Here is a 25,685-nt window from a genome sequence, read left to right as displayed (position 1 = left end):
ATCTTTTCAAACCAAAAAGTCTTCATAGATAAAACCAGCTAAAACCACCACATGCACAAAATTTAGATGACTTCTTTGGGGAAGAATGCATGGAATATTTTGGACAGTAACATGATGTCTTTTGTTTGCAAACAAAAACTAGACTGAACTTTGAGTATGCGTTTGTTACTTTTAATTTTACTTGTCTTGTTTGTTTGCATGCATATGTGAGAATATTGTGCAAGGGGTGTTTTTCTCCCCTAAAGATATGTGATTGTTTCAGGAGTCACGTTCTGATGTGTTATGAGCCACCTCTGATTTGTATCCCAAAGGCTGGGAGATAGTCGGGTGGTGGGTTTGCCAGCAGATGAAGACAGCCTCTCCTGTCCTCATAGTATAGCATGAGGTATAGTATAGCTGTGTTGTGAACCAGATTGGGAACCCATTAGTATCATTATTATTTATTATTTTGCTTTAAGCCAGATTGGCTCCCCCAATCCATGTCACATTGCAGCCCCGTGGTTCTGTTGATCTGTTTGTGCAGAGTGGGTATAGATAACACAGGTTGATGTTGCTAGTGAATATTGTGGCAGAATTAGAAAATAGACAGTGATATGGGCAACTGCACCACCACTTCTTGTAAGGATTTAGCAATGATTCACTTTTTCGGGATGATTCTCTTTTTCGTGTGACCTGAATACAATTTAAATGGAGTTAAGCACCCCTGCCCCTAACTGCTTGTTCTCTCCCCACCTGAAAGCGACAGGATGCTGGGCTGGGTCATTGCCCTGATCCCTGAAAGATCAGCAGAGTGGGAGTGAGCACTACTTTCTAGTTATTATTGCTGCATTACTGTAAGCTTGGAAAAACAAGAGCATACAGCTGTGTGCAGCTGCTCTGGGCCTTCACATAAGGTGTAACACACACACACAAAAAAGGAAAAAAGCATGAATGAATAACACCAGGATAAAATTGTTCATCTGCCCGTCAGTCTCCACTGGCTTTTCACTTGCCTGTGTCAGCAGTCATGAGGAGACATTTTTTCCTTTACGTTGTCCTTTCAGTTGGATAATAGGCAAGAAGTGCTCCCTGTTTTCCTGCTCACTCTTGATTCCTATTCTGCTGGGAATATTTGTCTTTGTGTTGGGTTTTTCAGGTGTCACCTCTGCTCAGTAATAGATGAGGTTTAATCAACTTCTAATGTAAGTTTCTATTGAATAGGGAAAATAGATGGGATCTGAGTATTTCTGTGTGGTTTGTGTAACACGTTTGCATTGAGGCCTATTGTCTCAACTCTTCGGGATATTTTTCCTTAAATGAAACGGTTTCCTTCCCATGTCTCAAATGTGCTTCCTGTTCCAATGCATTGCTGCTGGGCTGTTTTGGTCAGTAGTTTAGTAGCTGCCAGGCAGGTGAAAGAGCAGAGGTTTGTAAGCACTGAACACGCTGCATGGTTCAAGAACAAGGTCTGCTTTTAAGAAGCTTCCGTACTCACCACTGTTATTCAAAGCGCAAGTAAAATCCATGTAGCTTGAGATGGTGGCCATCAGTCACCATTTGGATTGTACATATTCACTTAAAGGCAAGATGAGTTCGTCCACTCATTTGATCAGGTTATTGATTGACATTTGGGAGAAAACCCCAGTTCAATCTAAATGGAGTCGATTTGTACCTAGGGCTTACAAGTAATGTGGAAAGAGATCAGTGAACAAATTGCCAGAAAACAATAGATATGTTTGGAATGAAAATTGATTGTTCTCGACACCTAGTTTCTACTGGTCAGTTTTGTATGTACTAGTTGAAGAACAAATGTTCTTTGAGGAAAGGCCACTGTGTAGCAATAAAGATGTGGAGAAATCTAGGGACAGAGGCAGGTGGTGCACTGGAGGTGAAGAGGAGGACAGACAGACAGCAAATACCATGTCTGCTAGGAAGGGCAGCTGAAACTGGGTCTGCCTTAACAGTTGAAATTACAGGACCGTAGGGGTGTGCTTCCACGCTTCCCTGCTACTGTTGCTTCCAGGTTAGGCTAGTTCCCAAGTCCTGTATTTAAAGCTGAAAAGGATGTCAACCAACATTTTCCAAAGTCAGTCACTTTGGGAAGGGGAAGAATATGGCTTCTATTCTTAAGTACCTGACTTGAGAGACATTTTTGAATTGGTGCTTAGCATCCATACTCAGAAAAGCAGATCCCTTTGAGATGGAGTCAGTGTGCCCTCCAGAGTTCAGTACACAGTTGGGAACATTTTGATCGTCTGTATTTTGCAAATAGATGTTTGGGTGGTTGGCTTTGGGGGTTTCTTTTGGGTTTTTTTGTTTGGTTGGTTTTAGAGAAACAAGTTGTTAAATGATACAAATATGTCTTTCCTTTATTATTTTACTTTTCCTTATTTAACTTGAGGATTATTGTGTGTGTTATGAAACTCAGCAGCAGTTAGAAGTAAGCTAAGATCTTTTTTTGTTTTGTTTTTTCCCCTTTAAATTTGACAGTGTGTGGTTAATACGGTATCGCAGATAGAAGAAATAGATACAGAAGTGGTTGTTAAGTAAGTATACGGCCAGATTTTTTTTTTTTTGGTGGTGGGTGGGGATAGGAGATGAATGCTTTTTAGCATAGATAAATTTACCATTCTAATTTGTGCTCTAAATTTCCCTATAATTCAGGATTATCCATCTCTTTTACCTTAAACTTCTGCTTCTGTCTGCCTCTGTGAGAATATTGTGTATTCCCCTTCTCATTCAGATTCTAATGTTACCTTAAGCTTACCTTTAAAATAAATACTAAAATTCTGTGCACCTCATTGCATGAAGCATAAACTATTGTATTTAGGCATATGTCTCTTAAATACCTGAAGGCATTCCCTGTCGTCATAATCTGGGATTTTGTATTAAAACGTCTCAGTAGTTTCAGTACCTTCTGCATGAATGAGAATAGAAGCTATTCAGGGAGGAGATCAGACAGCTTCAGCCCTAGAAACGATCCGTCAGGAACCTCACAAAGCCCAGCAAAGGCAAATGCTGATTTGTATGTCTTGGAAGGAGCAACCCCTTGCAAGAGGAGAGGCAGAAGCTGCTTGGCTTCAGAGCAGCTTTGCAGGGCAGGACCTGGGGGTCCCTGGTGAAGAACTGGTTGGCCATGGACCAGCAGTGTGTCATTACAGCCACAGCCTGGGCTACATTAGCATAGGCAACAGGTCAGGGAACAAGTAAGGCACTGAGGTCCTGCAGAGGCCACTGGGGACCGAAGTATGGAGCGTAGGAGGAGCCGCCAAGGGAGCTGGGTCCCCCTCCAGCCTGGGGAAGGCAAAACTTTGGGGAGAACTGCCCACAGCTACCCCATGGGATGGGGTAGCTGTAGACAGAGCCAGGCTCTTGTCAGAGGTGTGCGGGGGAAGGATGAGGGGCAACGGGCACAAGATGAAAGGTGAGAAATGCTAGTTGAGTCTTAGGAAAAATATGTTCCCTGTGAGGATGGTCAAATACTGGAACAGGGGCCCAGAGAAACTGTGGGATCTCTGTCGTGGGACATGGTGAAGCCTTGACTACGCAAAGCCCGGAGCAACTCAGTCTAGTTGGACCTGTATTGAGCAGGGGTTGGACAATGCACCTCCAGAGTTCCCAGCTCCAGAGGCCCCTGCCAGCTTCTGCTTTTCTGTAGCTTCCTGATTCATTTGGCTTGACAAAGGGTTACCCCAAGATAATAAAAACAGACCAGCTGATAAAGCAAAGTGAGAGGCAGAATCTGTACAGGATTCATACCCAGATTGGGAAAAGACTGGGCACAGGGTCATTTTTAAACATTGCGTATTTGGTCACTATTCTCCAATGTTTACTATTCTGCTATTGGGTCCTAACTGTGTATTACAGGGTTTAATTTTTGTTCTATCAACAGCTTTTCTGCCTTTTGCCACAGACAGCTGACTTGCACTTTAATAGCAGAAGTGGTCTCATTGCAATGCAACAAAATGGGCTTAATAACAAGGCTTTTGTAACACAAAATATTTTAATTTTTTTTGTAAATTTTGGTTTTTTCCACATGATTTGTGAAAATGTTATTACCCCCCCCCTCCCTTGTTGGTAACACATACTTATCCCAGGGAAAAGAACATTATGCCCTGGAAAAAACTAAATGGTAAATATGAGGCATTCATTTTTTTAGCATGATCTATTTTTATATAACTCCTCCCCATTCCACTTGCATACGTTGTGTTGATCGTGACTGTTGTTCAGGTGATGTCTGTTGTTCTGCCAGATAAGTCTATGCAATTTTCCTTATATTTACAATTCCATTTAAAGCATGTTTTTTTCTTTATGTGCTAGTGGGCATCATGGCCAGTAAACGTTTGCTGTTTACTGAATACTGCTCTTTTTTTAGGCTTGCAGACCAGATGAGGATGATGAATTTTCCTCAGTGGTTTGATTTACTGAAGAATATTTTTTCTAAGTTTACTATCTTCCTCAAAAGAATAAAGGTAAGATGTTCATTTACCAAGAGCTTCACGTAGTTCAGACGTGAAATGGAATGAAGTTACTTTCCATTTGAAGTCTTAAGGTGTTGGTTTTGCTTACAGAGTTCAAACTTTAGATTGAAAGAATGGTATGTGAATATCGGCATCCAGGGCAAAAATGATTAGTGCTAACAAAGAGAGCAGTGGGAAGGAAAATAATACCTCTTGTTGCATGATTACATCCATTTCAGGCTGTTAGGGATTAGGGCAGAACTTTTGTATGTGTTAGATTGCTCCAAATGAGGTTTCTTTCACCATTCTCACAAATGTCTGGTATTAGTTACCATCAGACAGATGGGTCTGCCTCCGAATGCTAATTACGCAATAGAAAATAAAGCCAGGATTTAGTTTAATTTTGTGGGTAAAAGAAAATCTCTTTCTAGGACAAGCTAGTGGCACAGGGTTTTGCGGTTTTTTGTAATAAAAGTTATATTTGATTCTAGGCAACGTTAAATACTATCCGTAGCGTGGTTTTCTTGGTTCTAGACAAGAACCAAAAAACCACAGACCTGGAGGACACCTTACAAAAGAACTCTGCTAAAGACAGTACAGTGGACACAGAAGTGGCTTACCTGACTCATGAAGGCATGTTTATAAGCGATGCGTTCAGCGAAGGGGACCTCCCGCCTGTAGCAGCTGATACTACCTCTCAAAGAAACACTTCCCCTAACAGTGAGCCCTGTAGCAGTGATTCAGTCTCTGAACCAGAGTGCACTACCGATTCCTCATCCAGCAAAGAGCAAACATCGTCTTCTGTCACTCCAGGGGGAGTAGAGATGATGTAAGTAAATGTGCTGCCTGTCTTCACTTTGCAGCATGTCAGAAACAAGATGTTACGTGCAGGTGGTTGTTTCTGATGATACAGTACAAAAATTACTTTGAAGGAATGTGCTTTCTAGGTAAGTAAAGTGCAGCACCATTGCCCCTAGAGACTGCCATCAGACTGCACTGTCCCCAGCTCACCTTTGTTTAGTTTATTTGCCTTGTTGTCACCTCTATGTGTAGTGGTATGGGGATTGATTATGTCACTTACAGAAAAGGACCCTTCTTCATCTGTTCTGCTGGGGACCCCAGTTCTGTAGGGAGCAGGAGAGATGTAAGTCTAGCCTACATGAAAGACATTGTTTGTTATGCCTTTAGCTGGCAGAGGCATCTCTGTTCCCTGTTCATGTTCCCTATGGCTATCTTTTCTGGGTTGTTTGTTTTTTTTTTTAAGCTGGCTTCATGGAATACATCTTGATACATTCTAGAGAAAAATCTGCTGTTCATTGTCAACTGTTTGACTTGCATGGTTAAATAAATCCATCTGGGTGTGTTGGTACCATAGGCAGTGCTTCCCTGTGGTGCTCCACACTCCACAGTTGCAACCTTTTTGGCAATCTTTTATGCATACCTTATTTATGGCTGGAAATCAGAGCTAACATGTTAAAAGAACCAGGCATAGTGTGTGTGGGACTCAGGCATGAGCCACTTCAAAAGCCAGCATGTCTGGATACAGAGTTTTGTGAAGGAAAATTGAAATACCACTTGTTAACCTGCTGAAAGATGGAAGGTAGCAAGTAGCTTGCTCACTCTAGCTGATTCTTATTCAAGTGCCTATACTTCTGTGTTGAAGCAACTGTCAGTTCTGATAGAGACCTTCCTCCTCAAATCACAATGCTGGCTGAAGGAGATAGATTTAAAATAAATATGCTGTGCATAAAATAAATTCAGGCCTCTGTATGTCCAAACATCCGTTGTACGCTGGAAGAGAAATGCAATGTGAAGAGGGGTCCAGGGTTACAGTGAGAAGGGAAATGGATCCCAACTGGTCTGGAGCACTTTGCCCAGTTAGCTAAAAATATACCACTCAGCTAGAGCTCTGGAGCAATAAAGTTGTTTCTGAGGCTGGTTGCATAACTGTTCTAAAATGAACTTGTTTCATCCCTCTTCTGGTTTTCTTTGCACCTCTGCTCTGTGTTTGGAGCAGGCTAATAAAATTACTCAGTTACGACAATGTTAGCCCAGTTGCTGCTCTGTAGCATCCTGGGTTTTCTCTCTCCTCTCATACTGTCAGCCCCTTGAGCAGTCACACTGGCGCGAAAGGTTGTTATCTTAACTAATTACATGAATGGCAGAGCTGTGCTACAGGCTAGCCTCAAAACAGTAGACAAATCACAAGGCTTTTTAAAAAAGCACCAGCTTAGAAGCCTGAAGTCTAAAGAGTGAATAGAATAACTGTCTGTAGATTAAGGTGGTGGGGAGTGCAGGGTATTTATTTTAGGCCGCACATTGGGATTGAAGGAAGAATGGTGTGTTTTATCTGTTGTACACTTGTGATGCTCAAGTGTTACAGGAGCTGGGTAAACTTTAGCTCAGTAAATGTTAATAATATTTGTTGGTTAGTAATGGCTATATCATGTTTTCTCTTAGACCATTAATAGCAGTTAGAATGTAGATTTAAAACGAAATATAAGGATGTGCAGTTGTGCATTTCCTTGTTACAGGGACTGACGTGACATTGACAGCAGCTTAGAAAATCCCATCTGTACAAAGTGACTTTGGTGATTAACTGACTGTCTGCATTTGACAGTTGCTGCAAGGCTCTTTCCTCCCTCAACAGAAATACTGGCGTGTTTTTTTTATAAATTGATGCTCATCCAACTGGTTCTGTCATTTGTAGGATCAGTGATGACATGAAGCTGACTGACCTGGAACTGGTCAGGCTGGCAAACAATATACAAGAGTTGCTTTATAATGCCTCTGATATCTGCCATGATCGTTCAGTCAAGTTCCTCATGGCAAGAGCAAAGGTAAGGAGCTTGGGTCAAACTGCTGTTGGTGTCTCATCCTTAACGAGAATTTACTCCACATTACTGGATTAGAGTGTGAGTTCTGAAATGGTCTTTGCAATTGAAATTAAGTAACTGTTCCTGCTGCCACAAGTGCTTGAGCACACCCGTCCAGAGCACACAAGCATTAACATATCATGTCATTGCAAGGCAATGTGAGTTTCTGCTCCTTTTTTTTTAGTCCTTTTTAATACTCTGACTTGCTGCCTCTCCATGCAGAGAATGCATATCTATGACAAGGTAGCTGCTTGCACTGCAATCTCCCTTTTCTGTCCCAAGTAAGGTTAAATAATGTGCCTCTTAAAATAGTAGTACCCCTCAGACGTGCTGACTAGTTATTTCTTTACATCTCTGAATTTTTGTGGTGCTATGTCTCCTTACAGTGGTTTTCTTTGCATGTAGGATGGCTTCCTGGAGAAGCTGAATTCCAACGAGTTTGTTGCTCTTTCTCGCTTGATGGAAGGCTTTATCTTAGATACTGAGCAGATCTGTGGCAGGAAAAGTATGTCCTTGCGAGGAGCACTTCAGAGTCAAGCGAATAGATTTGTGAATAGATTCCATGAGGAGAGGAAGACGAAACTAAGGTATCTCTGAGTAAAAGATCTTTATATTCTTACATGAATAATTTTATCAATCGTATGGCAGGCAAACACAATCTTTTGTTGCCTAGAACACTAGTAAGCCAGTTGTACTTAAGAGCAGAGGGTGAAAAAAACTGTATTAAACCCCAATTATTTTCAATCAACTTAGACTTTTACCATTTTCATAACTTAATTTCTTCAAACTGGATTATTCTACAGTTACCTGAATAAGGACAGTCATAGCTACAGGGAGTACTCAGGACTGACATAGAAGGGCAGGATTGCTCTGTCTCAGGGGTTGAGTAACTTCAGAATAATCACTTCCAACTGTTAAAAAGCAAAAAAACCAAAACTACCACCAAAAAAAACCCCCACCAACCCAAAAAACCTCCAGCAAAACCAACAATTAAAATATAAAACCCAAACACTTGGGAAACAGCCTTTCCATTAACATACATCAAGTCTTTTTGCTTTCATCCATCAAAAGCTTTTAAAATTCCAGTGTTTACACATTACTTCAGTGGCAGTGATCTCATAAGGATCTTCATTGCCTAGTGTAGTCTTTTGTCCTCTATAATAGATGAAATGAATGAATCATGAGATCTCTAGGCCGACACAGTGTTTTTCTGTTTTGCTGCTGTCAATTGTTGGGCACCTCTTTCTACAAAGATGAAGAACATAACGTTTTGGGCCACTGGCTTTTTTAAAATTACTGTAGTTTTGATTGCACAGCAGTACAGGCAGGAGAGGTGTCAAGACAAGGTATTTAATTTTCTCAGCCTTCTCTCTTTTGTGTTTAAAACTAGCCTACTCTTGGACAATGAGCGCTGGAAGCAAGCTGAAGTTCCTGCCGAGTTCCAGGATCTTGTCGATTCAGTGTCACATGGCAGAATTTCTCTCCCTGAAAAAAAACCAGCAGGTGTGTATCTTGCAGTCTTACTGTTAACTGAATTTATTATCAGCAAATACTGCTATTGAACGTTGATGGACATATTCTGACATCAGTCTTGATCTGTGTTTGCTTGCTGTCTTTTGGGGGGTATCAGAAGGAAGCTGATACCTTTTTTCTTTTTTTTTCATCCTTTTTTTCTGTTACCAGTGTTGAAACTTCTTGTGCTGACCTTAATAAGATTATTTATTTATTTTTTGAAAACCCATTCAAGTGTTAGCACAGGGTGAGAGCTACTTTTTTATACAAGTATTCCCAGTGTAGAAGCTTACAGTCTTTGCACAAATTCAGTCTGTCCCCAGAACATACCCCTGAAGTGTTGCGAGGGACTGAGGAGCATGTGTGTGTGCTCAGCCCTCCTTGTGTTAAACAAAGCTTGCTCCTTTCCGCTGCTTCATCTGCCAGTTGTTCAAATGAAAAGCAGCATGCTACGTGGCTCCTCATGGAAGTGAAAACTCATGTACATTCAATTATTTACCTTGCCACAGAAACCTCATATGACCTCAGACAAGTCACTTTTCTCCTCGTGCCCTACTTCCACATGTGCAAAACATGAACACGTAATGCGTTCTTACCTGGTGAGGATTCTCATCCAATATTGCAGTGATGAATGTGTGTGAATAGCTAGAACAGGAAGAAATCATACATAGAGGGGAAAGAAAATGGCAATAGATGAGAAAGAAGAAAATACAGTAATGTCATGATGGAGAAACCCTGACCCCCCAAAAAAGAATTATATCAGTGAGAGAGGGCATATTAAGCAATAATCACTCCAGTTATGAAACACAACACCAAAATATGTTCATTGACAATTGCTCTTAAAATAAGCTCGTACAGCTTCCGTCAAGAAGATATAAAAGTGGTGGTATCAAATTTAGCATGAAAAACTGCATCAGTAAGAGCTTCTACTATGGAGCCTGGGGAAGAAGCAGTTTGAAGCTAAAAATATTAATATACACAGCAAATCATTTGAGAATGTATAGTAGAAAACCTGATTTTTTTTCTGCTTCTACTACTTGTAACCTTTTGAAGTTCATAATGACTGTGGGACTTTGGGGGATTTTTTGATCTAAAATCCCAGCAGATAATAAAGTAATTTTACAGGTCATAATAATTATGATGGGTGACTAACTATATAATAAATATTGTAAAAGAGAGCAGTGCTCCAAAGATTGATTGTGGTTTTTTTCAGGCCTTAGCAAGTGAACACTAAATTTTTAGAAACTAGCATTTTTTTTGTGCTTGTTTTTAGTTCAACTCATCCCTTTTCCTTTCTTGCTAAAATGTCTAGCTACCGAAGAAAGAAAGCCAACTGATTTCCTTATTGTTGAAGGACAAAAATATGCAACAGTTGGGTAAGATGCACTCTTTTCTATTAGCAATGGGTTAGTTGGCAAGAACTTTTGAGTAGAACTGTGATGAATACTAACAGCTTTAGCAATCTTATTTAAATAAAAAACCCCCTCTTTCCTTCCACAGACTAGTTTCTCTTTAGTTCCCAAACAGTTACAAAACATTGCAAACTCTTCTGCACACTAAAAAGCTGTTTCTTCTCTGAATGACTACGCTGAAATTGATGGTTTCATTTGAATATGTTTTTTCCAATTATTTAATGAAAACACATAGTCATGAAAATACAGGTTTGTCTTCATAGCACACTGTTGTTATTTCTTCCAATATAGGTTATCTCTGGCAAAAATACATGAGTCCACTACTGAATGACTGCTTATCTTATTTGGAATAAGAAATAAGATATGGGCTATCTCAGTAGCTGCATACGCTATTTCTTTGTATCCTGATTGCTTTGGATCAGAAAGGAGTTTTTTAAAGCTGGTTATATCAAAGACATTTTAAAATATATAACACTCACATACTTCTTTCATTTAAAAAGCATGTTGTGTTTCCAAAGACTGTGAGGCTTAAGCATTAAATGTACACAAGAGTGTTTTTGGGGAGGAAGTAAAACCTGGACATCTCACTCCCCAGAGTCCTAACATCAATTTACCCCAAACTTAGATGTTCTGATTTACATAATGTCTTTGACCAGCTGTCATTTTACGAGTTACTTCATGATGATGTGTCATTGTTCAATTAGAAACCTAAGCTGATGGCTCAGAACTTCTGTGCCAGCCAACTGATACCACTGCAAAAGAACATTTCAGGTTGGGTAGGAGCATTTGAACATTCTTTAAAGGATAAAGTTTACTTAATAGATGATGTGTTTGATAATCCATCTCTGCTCATTTGAAACTTGTTATATTGTCAGCTTCATGTTAGTGCAAATACTTGTTTTATTTGTACACACTTCTACATACAGTTACATTGTATTTAATCAAATAAAATGCATTCACCAAAAAGAGCCAAGATGTTCCCCAACATTCTCCAGGTGTTTCAGTTGATTGTTCATCACCTTTCTGCACTGTATTGCCTAACGGAAGAAGGAGATTTTATTTTTTGAAATGTTAGAATATCTACTCTGAACACTTGATCTTGCCTTAGTTTTCTTGCCTTCTGTGTATTTGAATTCCAAGGACCGTACCTGCTCTTTGTGGAGCTTTCCTAATTCCATCCTGTAGTTCCCAAATTCTCCAGTCCCTACTAAATTCAGGGGAAGTTACAGGTGTTGAGTGTCTTTGAATATTTGGTGCTGTTTCTTCACAGCTGCCTTCTGTCTTTGTGACTCCTTAGCGTATTCATTACATTCTTTTCAGTGGTGGCGGTTGTCTACATTTTGTGGATTTTTATACTTGCTCAAAGTTGGCCAGAGTTATACAGTAGTATAAGAAAAGAGCTCTGGATTTCTTTTGTCCCCTGCCAACATCTGCATGGAGACTTCTACAGTTGCACAGTAGCTTTTTTGGTGATTAAAAAATTACACCAATAAACCTTAGAGATTTTCTCTCATATATGTCAAGTACTTTTTCCACACACCACCCTGTGGAATGGGTATTCTTTATAACCATCTTTATGTGTGTATATCTTTTATGTTTTACTTCAGATCAATTAGTGAGTTTGTTTAATGCTATAACCTCTTGCATCAGGTAACTTTCTGTCAACATGACTGACCTCTGTTTGATTTTTATTTTTTTTCCAACATCTGTGCACTGAGATGGCACATTTGGCTGTTTCCTCTCTTGTAGGACAGTATTGCTGTTAATAAGAATAATCCTCGAGTACTGCCAGTGTGTGGATAACATTCCTTCCATCACCACTGACATGCTTACCCGCCTGTCTGATTTACTGAAGGTATGACTCCAAACGTACCATCTGTGCTAACAGGGGTATTCAGGGCGGAGAACGTGTCTTACTCCATAATGCTTCACATGTTTTTATGACTCATATAAATGATATAAATTGTCTAGAAATGATTGCATTTGTTACTGTGCCGTAAGGTAGCCTTTTAAGCTAAAGGCATTAAAGATGCAATTTGTTGTGTGAATTAACTTCAGGAAGGCTGTCTTTCCTCTTGTTCACCCGGAATACTGGAAATCCCATCTAGTAGTGCTTGTTATAGCTGCTTGTCCTTCAGGCTGGGTGTAGGATTAATGCTGCTGAAGAAAAACAATTTGATCCCAGGTGCCACAGAGATATATCTATATTCAGGAAGGAGACAAGTCCCTTGTTTTTACAGGTCAGTAGAGGTATAGTCAGTAGAAGCATGAAAAATGCTATGGGATGAAGCTTCTGTTGTAAAATGTAACGATGATGAAAGACCAGGACCTTTTTGTCATTTATTTCTCACTAGAGAAGGGGAAAGCTGGTAAAGCTCAGATACTGCAAGGTAATGTAAGTAAACGATAATAAAAGGAGCCCATGAATGCACCCTAAAACTGTCATATATAGGCTCCAAAGTCTAGCAGTTAATTTATTTCAAGGTTTTCACTTGTTTCTTTGCCCACAAAGGTTATGTCAGGTCTAAGAGTTCTGAACATAAGCATAATTGATAAAAGACGAACAGATTCTACGCTCTGAAAGTATATTTTACATAAGGTGGGGGACGGGAGAGGGGAAACACACCCTGGGAGATGGACCTTTAAATAATCTTCTTGTTGGTAGTTCTTATACGAATAACCAGATGTAGGAGTGCTCCTCCCTGCAGTCATCATTCAGATTCATCCACAAACCTTCCCTTTTGAAAGCACTATCCAAGAGAAATCAGTCAGTCTGGGGTTGGGGATGCCCCTCTTCACCTCTCATTCTCCAGCTGCTGCTTCACTCAAGTCTTGCAGCACCTTTTTGCAGGCAGGCAGAGTAGCAGCAGATGCCTCAAAGTTGGTCAGATTTGCATCTCTGTTACTTCTCTTTCCTTACCATATCTTAGAATCGTAGAATGGTTTGAGTTGGAAGGGACCTTAAAGATCATCTAGTTCCAGCCCCCCTGCCATGGGCAGGGACACCCTCCACTAGACCACGTTGCCCACAGCCTCATCCAACCTGGCCTTGAACACTTCCAGGGATGGGGCATCCACAACTTCTTGTTCTAGCTCTGTCATTTGTAGTTTATTCCTTGGTATTCAAATGTGTGCAGCTTAATTATTCTATTTCCTATCTGGCACGAGGTGCCATCAGTTGGAGAGATGACAAGAACAGCTAGCAAAAACAAAAGCTCGTTTATTACACTTTGGACAAAATGAGAGCTACTCAAGGTGTCCTTGCAGGTCACTAAGCTTTTTGTTTGACAACTGTCAGACCTATCAAGCTTTGAAGGTAGCAATAGCTAGTCTTTACTGTGATGGAAACAACTGCAAAGCGTTCTCAGGTAATGGAATTCCAGGCCGTTTTGAACTGTGGCTGCAACCAGAGTGAAATGACACCCGTGTATGGACAAAACCATGATCATAATTATTGGAGTCGTTTAGTTGGTGCAGACAAGAGGCGGCTTGCAGCCGTGGTGCCAAAACACAGAAATGCTTTCCTCCAAGCAGTCACAAGGAGGGGGTATTGCTCTTTTGATGTCTTAGGCATGCTACTTCCTCTCCGCTTTGTCTGCACCAGGCTGTTTGGTAACTGAGTAATATTCACAAAAGGCAGGGGGAGAGTACATGGGGTCTATCATCCTTTATAGAGCGTGTTTTTAATGGTCTGCCATGCAGTCAATGAGTTGGCACTAGCCTGAGCTCAGTACTTCAGAGCAGCTTAGTCTGTGAAGGATACATCTGTCTTTGGCTCAGTGGATCTACTTCCAAAGTCCACCAGGAGGCATAAGAAAAGATCTTGCTTTTCAGGAGGAGGAGGAGATGAAGTGAACGTTAGACAGTTTCAAATCCTGACTTCTGTCTGCCTCTCACAGGTTGAGGAGCCACACCTAGCTCAGATTCAGTTGTGGCACTAGGTCTGGGTTGCTTTTCTGGCCCTGGATACACCACTCCAGCAGCCCAGAGTGGGTGTGTGGTGTTCAGAGCATATCCTCTCTGGTCCTGAGGTTTGCGACTGACTCCAGGCAATAGCCAGAAAAATTATTTCTTGGTTTTACTCAAGGAGGGTTGAAATTTTGGGTTTGTTCTTGCATTATCGTGAAGCAAGACCTGTGAGGTAGGATTGTGGCCCCAAACAAGTGGAGATCTATGTGATGGAAATCCTCTGTGTTGCAGACACAAGCTGCAGGGCAGCCTTGTCACAATTTCTTGTGAATCTTTCTTCAGGTGCAAGAGAAAGGGTCAGCTCTCTGTAGGTTTTGCCTCCCAATTTCAACAGGACAGTTCTGTTCAAACACAAGGCCTGGGACTTCTGCTCTCCATTCAGAGCAGGAACTGGGGACAACAGCAAGGGCTCTTCCATCTCTGCTGCATCACCGAAGCCAATCTAGACTATTTTGTGTCTCAAGCTGGGTGGTGGAGTGGAAATCCAAAATAAGACAAAATATGCTAACAGGAACTGTCTTCCTGTCCAGAGACCTTGCTAGCCTGTGTCCATTTAATGATAATTTTTTTTCTCCTGGAGCTAAGTTAGGAAGACCAAGTCCTGAGCCAGCCAATATACCTGGAATTCCTACAGAATTGGGTTTTGATGTGGCTTAACACCTTCTGTGCATTGTTTTTTAATCTCAGCATTTTGTAGTGTTTCAAAAACAGATTGAGCCACCTTAGCAGCAGTGAGTTACAGTGCTTTCAAGCTGTCTTTAACATCAGCAGTGGGGAAGGTCTAGAGCCAGAGCAGAAACTTGTTCTTTTGGTATTTTCCATTCTGGTATTACACTGGTCTGGTCTACTAGCAAAACTGGTGAGATCCTTACCCTTTACTCCACCCAAAGCCCTTGTTTGAGAAATATGTTTTATAGACTTCTAGTACAAAGCTGTTCTTGTGTACGGCTTTCAAAGTAAGGCTGAACATAACTAGTCTGCAGCAGGTCTGACTTGCTACTTTCATGCTGACAGAAGCCTCACCCAAAGGTCTCATAGAGAAGTAGATATTAGTTTCCGGATTGAAATCACTGAGTAGCTAACTGTATTTTTAACAGCAGTATTTCTACTTCCCTTTGCTGAAAAGCTGCCTTGAGTGCTTTAATGTAAGCTGAGTTAAAAAATACTTCGTGCCAGTGACTACTGAGAGTGGTGAAAAAGCTGCTTTTTGTCTTACTAGTTAACAGTCATGGACTCCTTTAGCAAGGAGTATGTGAAACCCTAGTACTGGCCTTCATTTATTTTTGCAATTATCTGTTTAATCTTACAGAATTCTATTGAGAGTATTTCTAAACTGTGGTGTGTGTAGCTGTTAAAGAGTCAGCATAAATTGTCACTGTCTTTTTCTTTCTCACAGTATTTCAACTCTAGAAGTTGCCAACTAGTGCTTGGAGCTGGTGCATTACAAGTTGTTGGTTTGAAAACAATCACTACAAAAAACCTAGGTATGGATTTCTATATTTAAAACGTCAGAGTTGTTCTCCTGCTTGTTAAAAAAACCAAACACAAAAAAACCCTGAACGTTTGTGATAAGCTATGTTTGTGTCATGGTGCCACGCATGGAACACAGAGGGTGATAAGACCTTGCTGGTTAGGGGGTAAAACATATACAAAAGCTAGTGAATTGTCTGATTAATGGGTGCGCTAAAATCCATTAAATTCCTTTGCTGTCTACTGGATCACTTTTGAATTTAAAGGTTCACTGTGTTACATGAAGGAAATGTAAGAACAAATGTACAGGCTAGCAAGTTTTCCATGAAAACATTTTGACTGTGGGAAGGTGTAGTTACTTTTTCAGTGGTGACTTTGGCATGCTTGGGAGCTGCTTAGCATTTAGATCTTGAGACTGGAATTAGGTAGGTTGAGGAATGCAACCAAACCCCTGTCTCCCCATGCATTTCGCTGAGCTGTGCTGTCCTGTCTGCCCCATGGTGCTGTATTCTGTAACGCTGTGTCCACATGCAGCTCCTGCGGGTTATAACCACATGTCAGTAATGCATGAAATTATTTCTGTGGGTGGCTCTGAACTGAATAGTTAGCCTTTATGTGGCTGAATGTCTCGGCGCAGTGAGGTAAATTAGGGCTCTGTGTCTTTGTGCTGAATCCGAACTATGGTTTGAGCTTTAGAGTTTCTCATTTTCACTGTGCAGCTGTTTACCTGAATTGCCGGCCCCGAGTTACCTGCCTGGACTGCTTTAGCTGCTTTTCAAGCTGGGGAGAACTAGCTGCCCAGTGCCATGCTACAGAAAAGTCTGACACGCTACTCAAGACCCCCGGTTTTAAACTATCTCCTGAAATTAAGAGCCTTTGGTTGATGGGTTGAAGCAGGTGTTTGAACTTGCAGTTGCCATGTTTCAGGGTGTCCTGATTACCAGTCTGCATTTTCTTTTTTAAATGGAATACCTTGAGGAGGAGGGGTTGAGAGGCTTCCCCACAAGGGGCCATGGTGTTGAAGCAGACACAAGGGAGCAGAGAGAAGCTGGGTCAGGTCTGCTCCAGAAGGCTTGGCCAGTATGGTGACCATGCTGGCACCACCATACGCCCTGCTGCCGGCTCAGGCCCTGTTGGACACAGGAGAAGCTCGATTTTGGGAATCCTGCCGGCACTGCAGACAGGAGCAGGCTCAGGCTCTGGGCAGCTCAGCACTGGCAGGGCAGGGTGTTTATGTACACCTCCTGCAGAAGAAATATTGATGCCTTGAGAAAGTGGTTGCCGAGGTTAGGTAGCTGATGAGTCAGGCCTTTTGAGATCTCTGATGCCTGCATGTGCTCAGGGCTCAAAATGTCAAGTAGACACTTAAAGCCTCTTGTAAAATTAGTCCCTTATCCTGTATCTTACAGAAACCCGGTGTGAATAGCCAGGTACTAGTCTGGCGTCTTCACTGGGTGGGGTTTCCCAGTGGAAACAAATGCTTACCTCCTTTTTAAAAAAAAAAAAAAAAAATCCCAGACAAACAAAAAAACCCCAAGCCACAACCCAGAAAATGCATGTTAAATTGTGTCTGATCTGTTATTTATGTTAAAGGAGGTACAGTCTATACAAAATTACTCTTCCTGTGTAATAATTATTTGTCTTTTCCTCTCTCACTTCTGTATTTACAGCCCTTTCTTCACGTTGCCTACAGCTAATCGTACACTACATTCCTATTATCAGGGCTCATTTTGAAGCTCGACTGCAGCCGAAGCAGTTTAGCATGCTCAGGCATTTTGACCACATTACGAAGGTAATTCTTTTGGCATTTCCTAATTAAACGCAAAGTTCTGCTTTTTAACTGTGCTCTGAAGAATATGAATGCCATTAGATAGTAAATAAAACCTGCTTTCTTCCATTACAGGATTATCACGACCACATAGCTGAAATTTCAGCAAAGCTTGTTGCCATAATGGATAGCTTATTTGACAAACTATTATCCAAGGTAATGATTTATGGAAATAATTATACACTCTCTAAATTGCAATTGGAGGGCTCATTGTATACAGTCTAGATGTTTCAAATGGAGTCTTAAACTTTCCTAATCAGGAATTGTTTGAACTTCTTTAAACTGTATAAACACAAAGCTCTGTGCTGTACTTGTGAATGTGTTTTGTCTTAACACTTGCCACTTGGGTGTCGTTCACCTTCACCCCCACAAAAAAAAAAGTGTTTACTCCTTCAGCAGTAACAGAAATGCTTTGGCTGGCGCAGATGCCCTGGTGTTTAGAAAGAGAAGTGCTCTCCTACCCTCAGCAGTTTTATCCACTGACAGCTCTTACCTGCAGTCAGGCTGAGCCAGTTCCCGTTTCCTGCTCTTCCCAATGGTGCCTTTTTGGAAGTGGGGAGCACGTAATTTCCTGCAGCTGAGGAAACAGCAAAAAACTGCTGAGGAGAAAGAGTTTTTGGAGGGGAAGGACCAGCTCATCTATTGGACTGCAGGCTGGGGGGGCTAGAGGTCTGCCCTTAGCAGTTCCTGCTGTGTAGTGTTAATAGCTGTCCCATGAAGTGCTCTTAGGTTTTTTTTTGGTTTTTGAATGCTCGTCAGTGGAACAGGTTACTCCTGGGCTGGATCCACTCACTCTGACTTGTAACCGGGCAGAGTACACCGAGAGAGACTGCCCCAAGATGGGACCTCCCGGGCCCACAGCTCCGATAGATAAAGTACGTGAGATTTTAAAGCTTAGTGTTTTGCTTTGGATCTTATGCTCTTAAAAAAAACAAAAACAAAACCAAAAAAACCAACCAACCAAAACCAAAACAAACAAGCTGTTTCATGAGAGAAAAACATTAATTCTTTACTGACTGATTTGTTCGATTAGCCTGGGTCACCCTCTTCCTTGTAGGAGCTCATGAGAAGCACAGCATCTCCCTGCTGGAGCACAGGTTGGGGACAGGCTGATGGGGGCTGCAGTGAGGCAGCTGTAACAGGCAGCATTTCTGTCTTCCTTGCTGTTTCTTTTATTTTACTGTTTATTTTATGTTGTGCTTTTTCTTTTCATCTGTTTCTTTGGGCCATCAAATAGCATTACCTAAACTTAGGGGGGAAAAAAAGCCAAAGCATTTAAATTAGGATTCCCTGCCCCATGTTGTGTTTGCACTTTTTAAAACATGTTTATACCCTTTTCTAAAGATCCAAATAGCGGTCTGCTGCTTTTTTGGTTTTTTCCCCCACATAAAAAATACCTGTTCTATGAAGTAACATGGCACTTTGGTCACTTTACCTCTTATCTCTTGAAAATAAAAGACAAATGCAAGAATTTAGATTATTGATACTAAACAAGTTAGTTGACAACAAACCAGTAACACAGTCTGTGTTCTTGATGGAAGTTAATAAGTATTAATCACTTACTGTCCTTCCATCTCCACAGCCTGTTCTCCCCTTGTGAGATATAAACTGAGAATATTCCTGTCCTTTAGAGCTCTTAAATGCTTGAGTGAGAGTGCCTGGCTGACATGAATGGAACCCACGGAGTACAGGAGAAAAGGAGATGATGTGTTGATTTGCCTCCATTCCTAATATACCCCATAATTTGGCTTGTCTTGTTCCTGAAATAATGAAATGTTGGCACTGAAGGCTGTGAAGAACATAAAACCAGGACATTTGCAAATGGGCATGTCAGTACAACCGTGTCAGTATGTTCTTTGTTTTACATGTTTTTGTGAGAGTCCAAATATTTCAGTGCCTTGTGGAATAAAGTGGTCACCTGCTTTAAAGTGTGTAAATCTGAATAAGCAAGCAAGCGAGTTTGATAGCAATGCATATCCAGCGTGCCCTAAAAACAAACATTGCATGATCTAGAAACCCACTTTGTAGGAGACAAACAGTTTGGTCCAGTAGATGGGACGTTGACCTGGCACTTGGGTAACATGGGCAAGTTACTTTTGCGTTTCCAGGCTCTGCTTCCCTCTGGGAGCTCCATGGAACAGGAGCTGTCTTCACACAGTGCCACTGGGATGAGGCTGTCAGCTCAGCGAGGCGTTTCACAACAGCACGGACTGTTCCCCGCATCTGTCTATTAACTTTGGCATGGAGATAGAACAGGAACAGGGGCATTTAACAGCTATAATTAACAAGTGAAAAAGGCGTAGGTTTTTAAAAAGGGATAAATGTTCATGGAAAAAATCCAGTGTGAGTTCTTAGTTTCTCTTAAAGCTTGCTGTCTTGTGACTGTTGGGACAGAAGAGCAGTAAATTTTTGTCTGATCCCTCATGGCATTACATGCTGTTGACCTTAGCTGGAGATAAAAATGGCTAGCAACTTGCAAGGCTGGAGCTCATGTTTCTTTCAGGTGCTGTTGCTTCCCCCCCGCCCCCCCCAACAATAGTGAGTTTGATTTGTCTGTAGTCATGCAAGGGCCATCACTGCAGTTTGCCAGTTCCCTTTGGCTTTACAGCACACTGGTAAATTGTAGATCATTTGTTGCCTAACTCTTGTGTCTTGAGGCACAACACTGTGCGGTTGTCCCATGCAGGGAACAGGGCTCCTGTAGCTGCTTTTGTGCGACTTTTCCTTTTAGAATAGGTCATCAGTTTGGCTTTTTCATGAAGACTTTCTCAAAACTCCCCATTTCTTTTTTTTTTTTTTTTTTTCTCTTGCACCCAGCCAAGCTTTGTTCTATTTCACAGTTCAGGGAGGCATGAGAGAGAGCATCTCCTCCCATGTGTTTATAAATAATTTGGTTATAATGATTCAGTTCTTCCACTGAACTATGCAAGGCTCCATGGGGAAGTATCACCCTACCAAAGATGACCTACCAGTGTTTAACCCAGGCCTGTGCTAGCTCAGGCTCTCCACCAGGAAATGAAGAGCTGACCTCACTGTTTCTGGGACTGTTTCAAAGTGCTTCTGAAATCACATTCAGACCTTCCCTGTCCAGGGTGGGGACATAAGAATTTTGTTCCCTTAGTAGCAAGTCTCTTGCCATCTGGTGGTTTCCACTGTCTTGTTTCTTGACCTCAGGCACTGGGAAAAAAGACATTTTCTACTTTGTTTTCGAAGGTATTTCTGCAATATTTTTGTGTTGGGGTTTTTTTGTTGTTGTTTTGATGTTTTTATGGCCAATATTGAGTTTTCAGGAGCTTCCATTTCTTTATGCTTTCCTTTCTTTGTTTCTTCAGAAATTCAGATGTATGTGATCTTAGTAGTTTTCTCTCACGAAGTACTTGAGGGACATATTCATCAGAGGTAGAGTTGCTTGTCTGTCATTGAGTCAACCAAATCTGATGGAGATGGCCAGCTAGCGGGCCACACAGCGGGCATCTGTGTGACTGGCACAGTGATTATCCTCTCTCCATCTGTAATTCATAGGGTAAGGGAAACCAACAAAAAGTAATGAGCAATTCGGAGAAGCAATTCATACTACCGAAGATGAATAGATGAAGTTGGGAAGTCCTCAGATTTCATATGTGTTGGAATGTTACTGTCTGCTTATAAAGAAAGATTGTATGATGTTAGTCCTTGGCTGAATCAGATCATGCCCGGCAACCATTTTAATTTGTGATATGCTAAATGAGCCTTGATTCAGGACATCATTAGCAATGCAGGGCTTCAGATGGCTGTTGGAAATTCTCCTCTATAAACTGTTTCAAGGTGGCAGAAAGGAGTAACTGGTTTTGTTTTTATTTCCAGTATGAAGTGAAAGCTCCTGTTCCTTCAGCATGCTTCAGGAATATCTGCAAGCAAATGGCAAAAATGCATGAAGCTATATATGATCTCCTTCCTGAGGAGCAAACTCAGGTGAATGTTATTTTTGAGATTCATGTAACACCTCCCTTGTGAATGCACACCAACTCTATAACAAAAGAGACTTATGCTTTATCTGGGGGGGGGGAAATCTTGTTTTGAGTCTTTGCAAAACCCACACGTTAAAGGGGTTGGCAGTAGTCGCACAGACAGCTTGGTCTGAACTGAAGTAAGTGTTTGGATGTGCAGGGAGACTGATGAGACATGCAAAACAGACAGACTGATTCCAGCATTTCGAGCTGCATTTTAATGTCTGGAGAGGTGAATTCAGGAATTAGCACTGAAACTATACACAAATGGCAACACTTTGGGGCTCGAGTACAGTGCTTTTAGGGAATTCTTCTGTAACGCTGCTCAAACTTAGTGGCTTTCAAAGGTCCCTAAATGTATTATGCAGCCAAATTGTACCAGATGTGCCTTTTCGGTATTTCGCTGCAGTTATTGCTACTGCAGAGTTGTAAATCTAAGGACAGAAACGACCAATCCAGTCACTGAATACACTAAATTGTAGTTTCTCTTTTACACTAAATTAGATGGTCCCTTCAAACTCTTTTTGACACTTTCTCTTGGAAAAAAAGACTTTAAGTGGTTATAGCACAGGAAAGAGATTGGTTATCTTCTCGCCTTAATACAAGTTGCTGGATGCTTCAGACAACAGGGAGGAAAAATTCGTGCTCCAAAGAACGTGTCCTTTAAGTGCAACACATCACAAGTAAGTGAGGATGTATACTGTCCTGTATGCTATATATCGTATGTGGCCAGAAAGATTAGGAGGCCAAAGGACTGGCAGAAGGGGAAAAAAATTAATCACATGAATTGCAAAAACAAACCCAAAGGTTAGTGATTAAAGGTGTTTGCAATGTATTTCCTCTCTGTACGCAGTGATGCAAGCAAGGGGATGGTTCCTTACTCTGGTTCTGTGGTTTCTTCTAGATGTTGTTTTTACGAATTAACGCAAGTTACAAACTTCACCTGAAGAGGCAGCTTGCTCACCTAAACGTAGTCAATGATGGAGGACCTCTGAATGGGTACGTTTGGGCGCTTGGTTGGGGTTTTTTTTACTGCTTAATTTAAATAAGCAGGCTCTGTTTTCTGCAGGAAAGTTATGATTGCAGAATGCAGCCATGCTCCATGTTTTAGTGTGCCTCATTTGGAGCTTTCTTACAGTAAAGGATGTGACTTGTGCCTTTCCATAGGAACTAGCAATGCAGTCAGCATGGTAATAGATTGGGAGTTGGGCATCATCCTACTGGAAACCTGCTGTAGGTTTCCTCAGTTTGTGGATTGCTTTTTCTCCTTTTGTGTGACAGCAGTAGCCACAGTTTAATTTGCAAGAATTGTGTGATTCATGAAGCAGTTTTGAAATGTGGATGATGACTCATGGCACTAGCAAAGCAAAAATAGGAGAAAGTGGTATTTCATCTGTGCAATGGGCAGCTTCTATACAGAAATTGTTTTTACAGCAGAACTAGATTTGAAACAGAGATTATGCTCAGAGCTTGTCCCCTTTCCTGCCCCAGCCCAGCCCTCCATCACCAAAAGAGGTCAGTGGTACCTCTGCCGAGAGAGTGTGCTGGCTGTGTCTGCTGTCCCACACCTCCCGGGAAAGCGCACAGCCTCTTGCAGTCTGAATCCTGTTGTAAGTGGGATTGTCCCCTGAAACAGTGGGGTTTATAATTGTTCTTAATGACCCGGGGATGTTTATTTGCCATGTAGTAAGGGTGAAATTCAGTCGGCCTACCCACATGCAAGAAAGCATTGTTTAGGTTGAAGAAGCCAGAGAAGGAAGTTTATAAATGTTTCGAATGTTGCTGGAATGAAGAAGAGTGTTGTTTCTGTCCAATTTATTCTTACTTGTCCTGCTTAGACTCTTTCACAGAGTACAGGGGTGAATAAGCTTGTCTGGAATGGTTTTCTGTGCTTGTGGCGTATTCAGAAGATGACATCAAGTTGCCTTTGGTGCTTACTGAGGTGTTTGGAACAGGAGTGAGGCCGCAGCTAACCCCAGCTGAAATGAGAGCCCCCAGGCTGTGTTCAGGAGAGTTTCACACTTGGGTCTCTAGCACAGTCCTGAACAGTGTGCCCTGCTCTCCTTGTGCTGCTCCTGCCATTTTTGTTTGATGCATGTGGTTGGATGGCCTAAATGGATCCTTTGGATAGGAGGGTGGGGCAGGTGTTCGTTGTGATGTCCTGCAGGCATTTCCCAGCAGCTGGAAACAGTAATGCTCCGAGTCCGTGTCTTCCCTGGTGGCAGTTACGTCCTTCAGAACACAGCTCTCTGGGAGCACCTAGCCGGGGCCCTTTGAGGAGGGAAACATCAAATGCTGGATTTCACTTGCTGTTTCTCAGCGGTCTTCATTTGACCTACTTTTGAACGTGCTTTTCTGATCCTCATCCCATTTTAAACTGCCTGTTTCTGTAATAATAGTAAAAATCCAGGTCTGTGAACCCTGGTTAATTTTTTTACTATGAAAATACAACTTCTATGCTTACATCTTGTTGCTTCCTAACTGGAAGGGTGATGGTGTTTCTGTCATCCCCTGTTATGTTTCAACAACCTGTGAGCGATTTTAGCTGTGTATAAACTGTTACAAACAATATTGCTGTTTGGTTGCTTTTACATTAAGCTTCTAGAATACAGAAGCTAATGTTGTAATAATTAATAATCTAAGTTGTAGGGGTTTAAGTCAAGCTAAGCCTGGGATTGCAGCAAGATAATAGAAGTTTTAGATGCCCAGTTCCTTCTAGTCGTTTGATCCCCCTTCTCTATAAATGGTGTTACACCTAGCAGTAGTCATGTCCTGTCACTCCTGTAAAATAAACCACCTCTGTAGCATCAAGTTTGGAACTGATACTTACAAGATCTAACCCAGACATCGTATTTCAAGGTGCATTGGTGTAATTGTGCACCTGATTTGTAAACAAATGCTGGTTATTTCTCTGAATACCCCAGACGGATGGGATGGGTTGAGGTGCTAATCGTGTTGTATGTTTCACTGCAGACTGGTTACTTCTGATGTAGCTTTTTACACTGGAAACCTTCAAGCTCTGAAAGGCCTTAACAACTTAGACCTAAACATGGCTGAAATTTGGGAGCAGAAGAGGTGATAATCCACTGGGAGCAGTCACTTGGCTCTGACAACAGACTGACTTTCTTCTAAGCAGCGTGACGACTGTGAGGTGAATACTTAAGACCCGGAGTCCAAGAAAGGACACTATTGATAGTTGGGGAAACTAGACTCAGAGCAAGCTGCAGGGAGTGATCTTCTCAGTGTCCTTCAGCAAGAAACAAGTGATCAGCTGTCTGTGCAATGGTTTTTTTTTTTTCATTCTCTCTGGAAACAGACTCAGGTTTCTTTGGACCAAATCCAAAAGAACACATAGCTGTAACACAGCTGTAGTTGTCTAGAATGCTCTGTATATCTTTATATTAAAAAGATGCTTTGCATTTCTTCTAGTGCAATGAAATTCACATGGTGTCCCACCTTATTTAATGATGGTACAATATAAAAATCTTGCAGTTGGAACTCTGTAGAAAATGTTTTTCTCTATGAAACTATGCTGTTCTAAAATTTATTTTTTTACAGAACTTTATATAAATAAATGTCTTTTGATTGCTTGCACATAGGATTCAGATTTGTTAGGGAGCAGTCCTGTTTCAGGGGATTTATCACAGCTGGGCTCCAAACTGCCATCTGAAGATATGATTTTCTAACACCCTGTCAGGATAGACTTGCGGAAAGATCAGCAGTAGCAGTGATGACCAAATGGTGGGCTTCTGGTGGCATCTGAAGGTAGCAGAAGGGGTGGTGTGGGGGTGGTTTCCTGCAGCTCATGGCCATGGGCAGTAGGTGGTCAGGGCTTTGCAACAAAGCCATATGTAGGGAGACAGAGGAGGACACAGAAAACAGGGCAGGAAGAATTTTAAAGTTTTTAAGGCTGCTTATATAAGGTTGCACCATTAAGGAAGGTGCAACTGAAATTAATTTATTTCAGAGTTTTTAATACTACCTTTTAAGACTGGACACTGCCAGTACTAAGTAAAAGTGCCTGTGTATTTCACCTCACACCTCTTTACCTAACCGTAGTCTGAGTGCCTAACCCTGTGATGATCATGTACAATGGAATGGTCTACAGTGTGTGTGTGTGCCTATGGTTTCTTCAGACAGGCATGCTTATCTGTTAACATAACAGATGTCACTAATTGTCCGTCAAAATAAAG

General features: G+C 41.5%; 1 protein-coding gene across 5 annotated transcripts in view; it reads left to right on the top strand.

Moving 5' to 3' along the window:
* Window positions 1-25,672, top strand: part of VPS54 (VPS54 subunit of GARP complex) — a 53,445-nt gene extending 27,773 nt beyond the window's left edge. For 2 of the 5 annotated variants that reach the window (XM_054821750.1, XM_054821749.1), the window contains 14 exons: window positions 2,470-2,525; window positions 4,355-4,451; window positions 4,931-5,268; window positions 7,150-7,279; window positions 7,721-7,902; window positions 8,706-8,818; window positions 10,140-10,203; window positions 11,989-12,094; window positions 15,605-15,692; window positions 17,349-17,470; window positions 17,582-17,662; window positions 21,350-21,457; window positions 22,397-22,491; window positions 24,466-25,672. In XM_054821750.1, coding sequence (XP_054677725.1) covers window positions 2,470-2,525; window positions 4,355-4,451; window positions 4,931-5,268; window positions 7,150-7,279; window positions 7,721-7,902; window positions 8,706-8,818; window positions 10,140-10,203; window positions 11,989-12,094; window positions 15,605-15,692; window positions 17,349-17,470; window positions 17,582-17,662; window positions 21,350-21,457; window positions 22,397-22,491; window positions 24,466-24,571 — 1,686 coding nt within the window. In that variant the 3' untranslated portion in view covers window positions 24,572-25,672. Of the gene's footprint in view, window positions 1-2,469; window positions 2,526-4,354; window positions 4,452-4,930; window positions 5,269-7,149; window positions 7,280-7,720; window positions 7,903-8,705; window positions 8,819-10,139; window positions 10,204-11,988; window positions 12,095-15,604; window positions 15,693-17,348; window positions 17,471-17,581; window positions 17,663-19,137; window positions 19,336-21,349; window positions 22,492-24,465 lie in introns of those variants that run through there. The other 3 variants (XR_008576539.1, XR_008576538.1, XR_008576540.1) reach the window with 3 other exon arrangements.
* Window positions 25,673-25,685: the final 13 nt, after the last annotated feature.

The sequence above is a fragment of the Grus americana genome, chromosome 3 (genome assembly GCF_028858705.1).
Source record: "Grus americana isolate bGruAme1 chromosome 3, bGruAme1.mat, whole genome shotgun sequence".
NCBI lineage: Eukaryota > Metazoa > Chordata > Aves > Gruiformes > Gruidae > Grus > Grus americana.
Note: the sequence above shows the minus strand (reverse complement) of the source record. Positions and strands in the feature narration are given on the sequence as shown.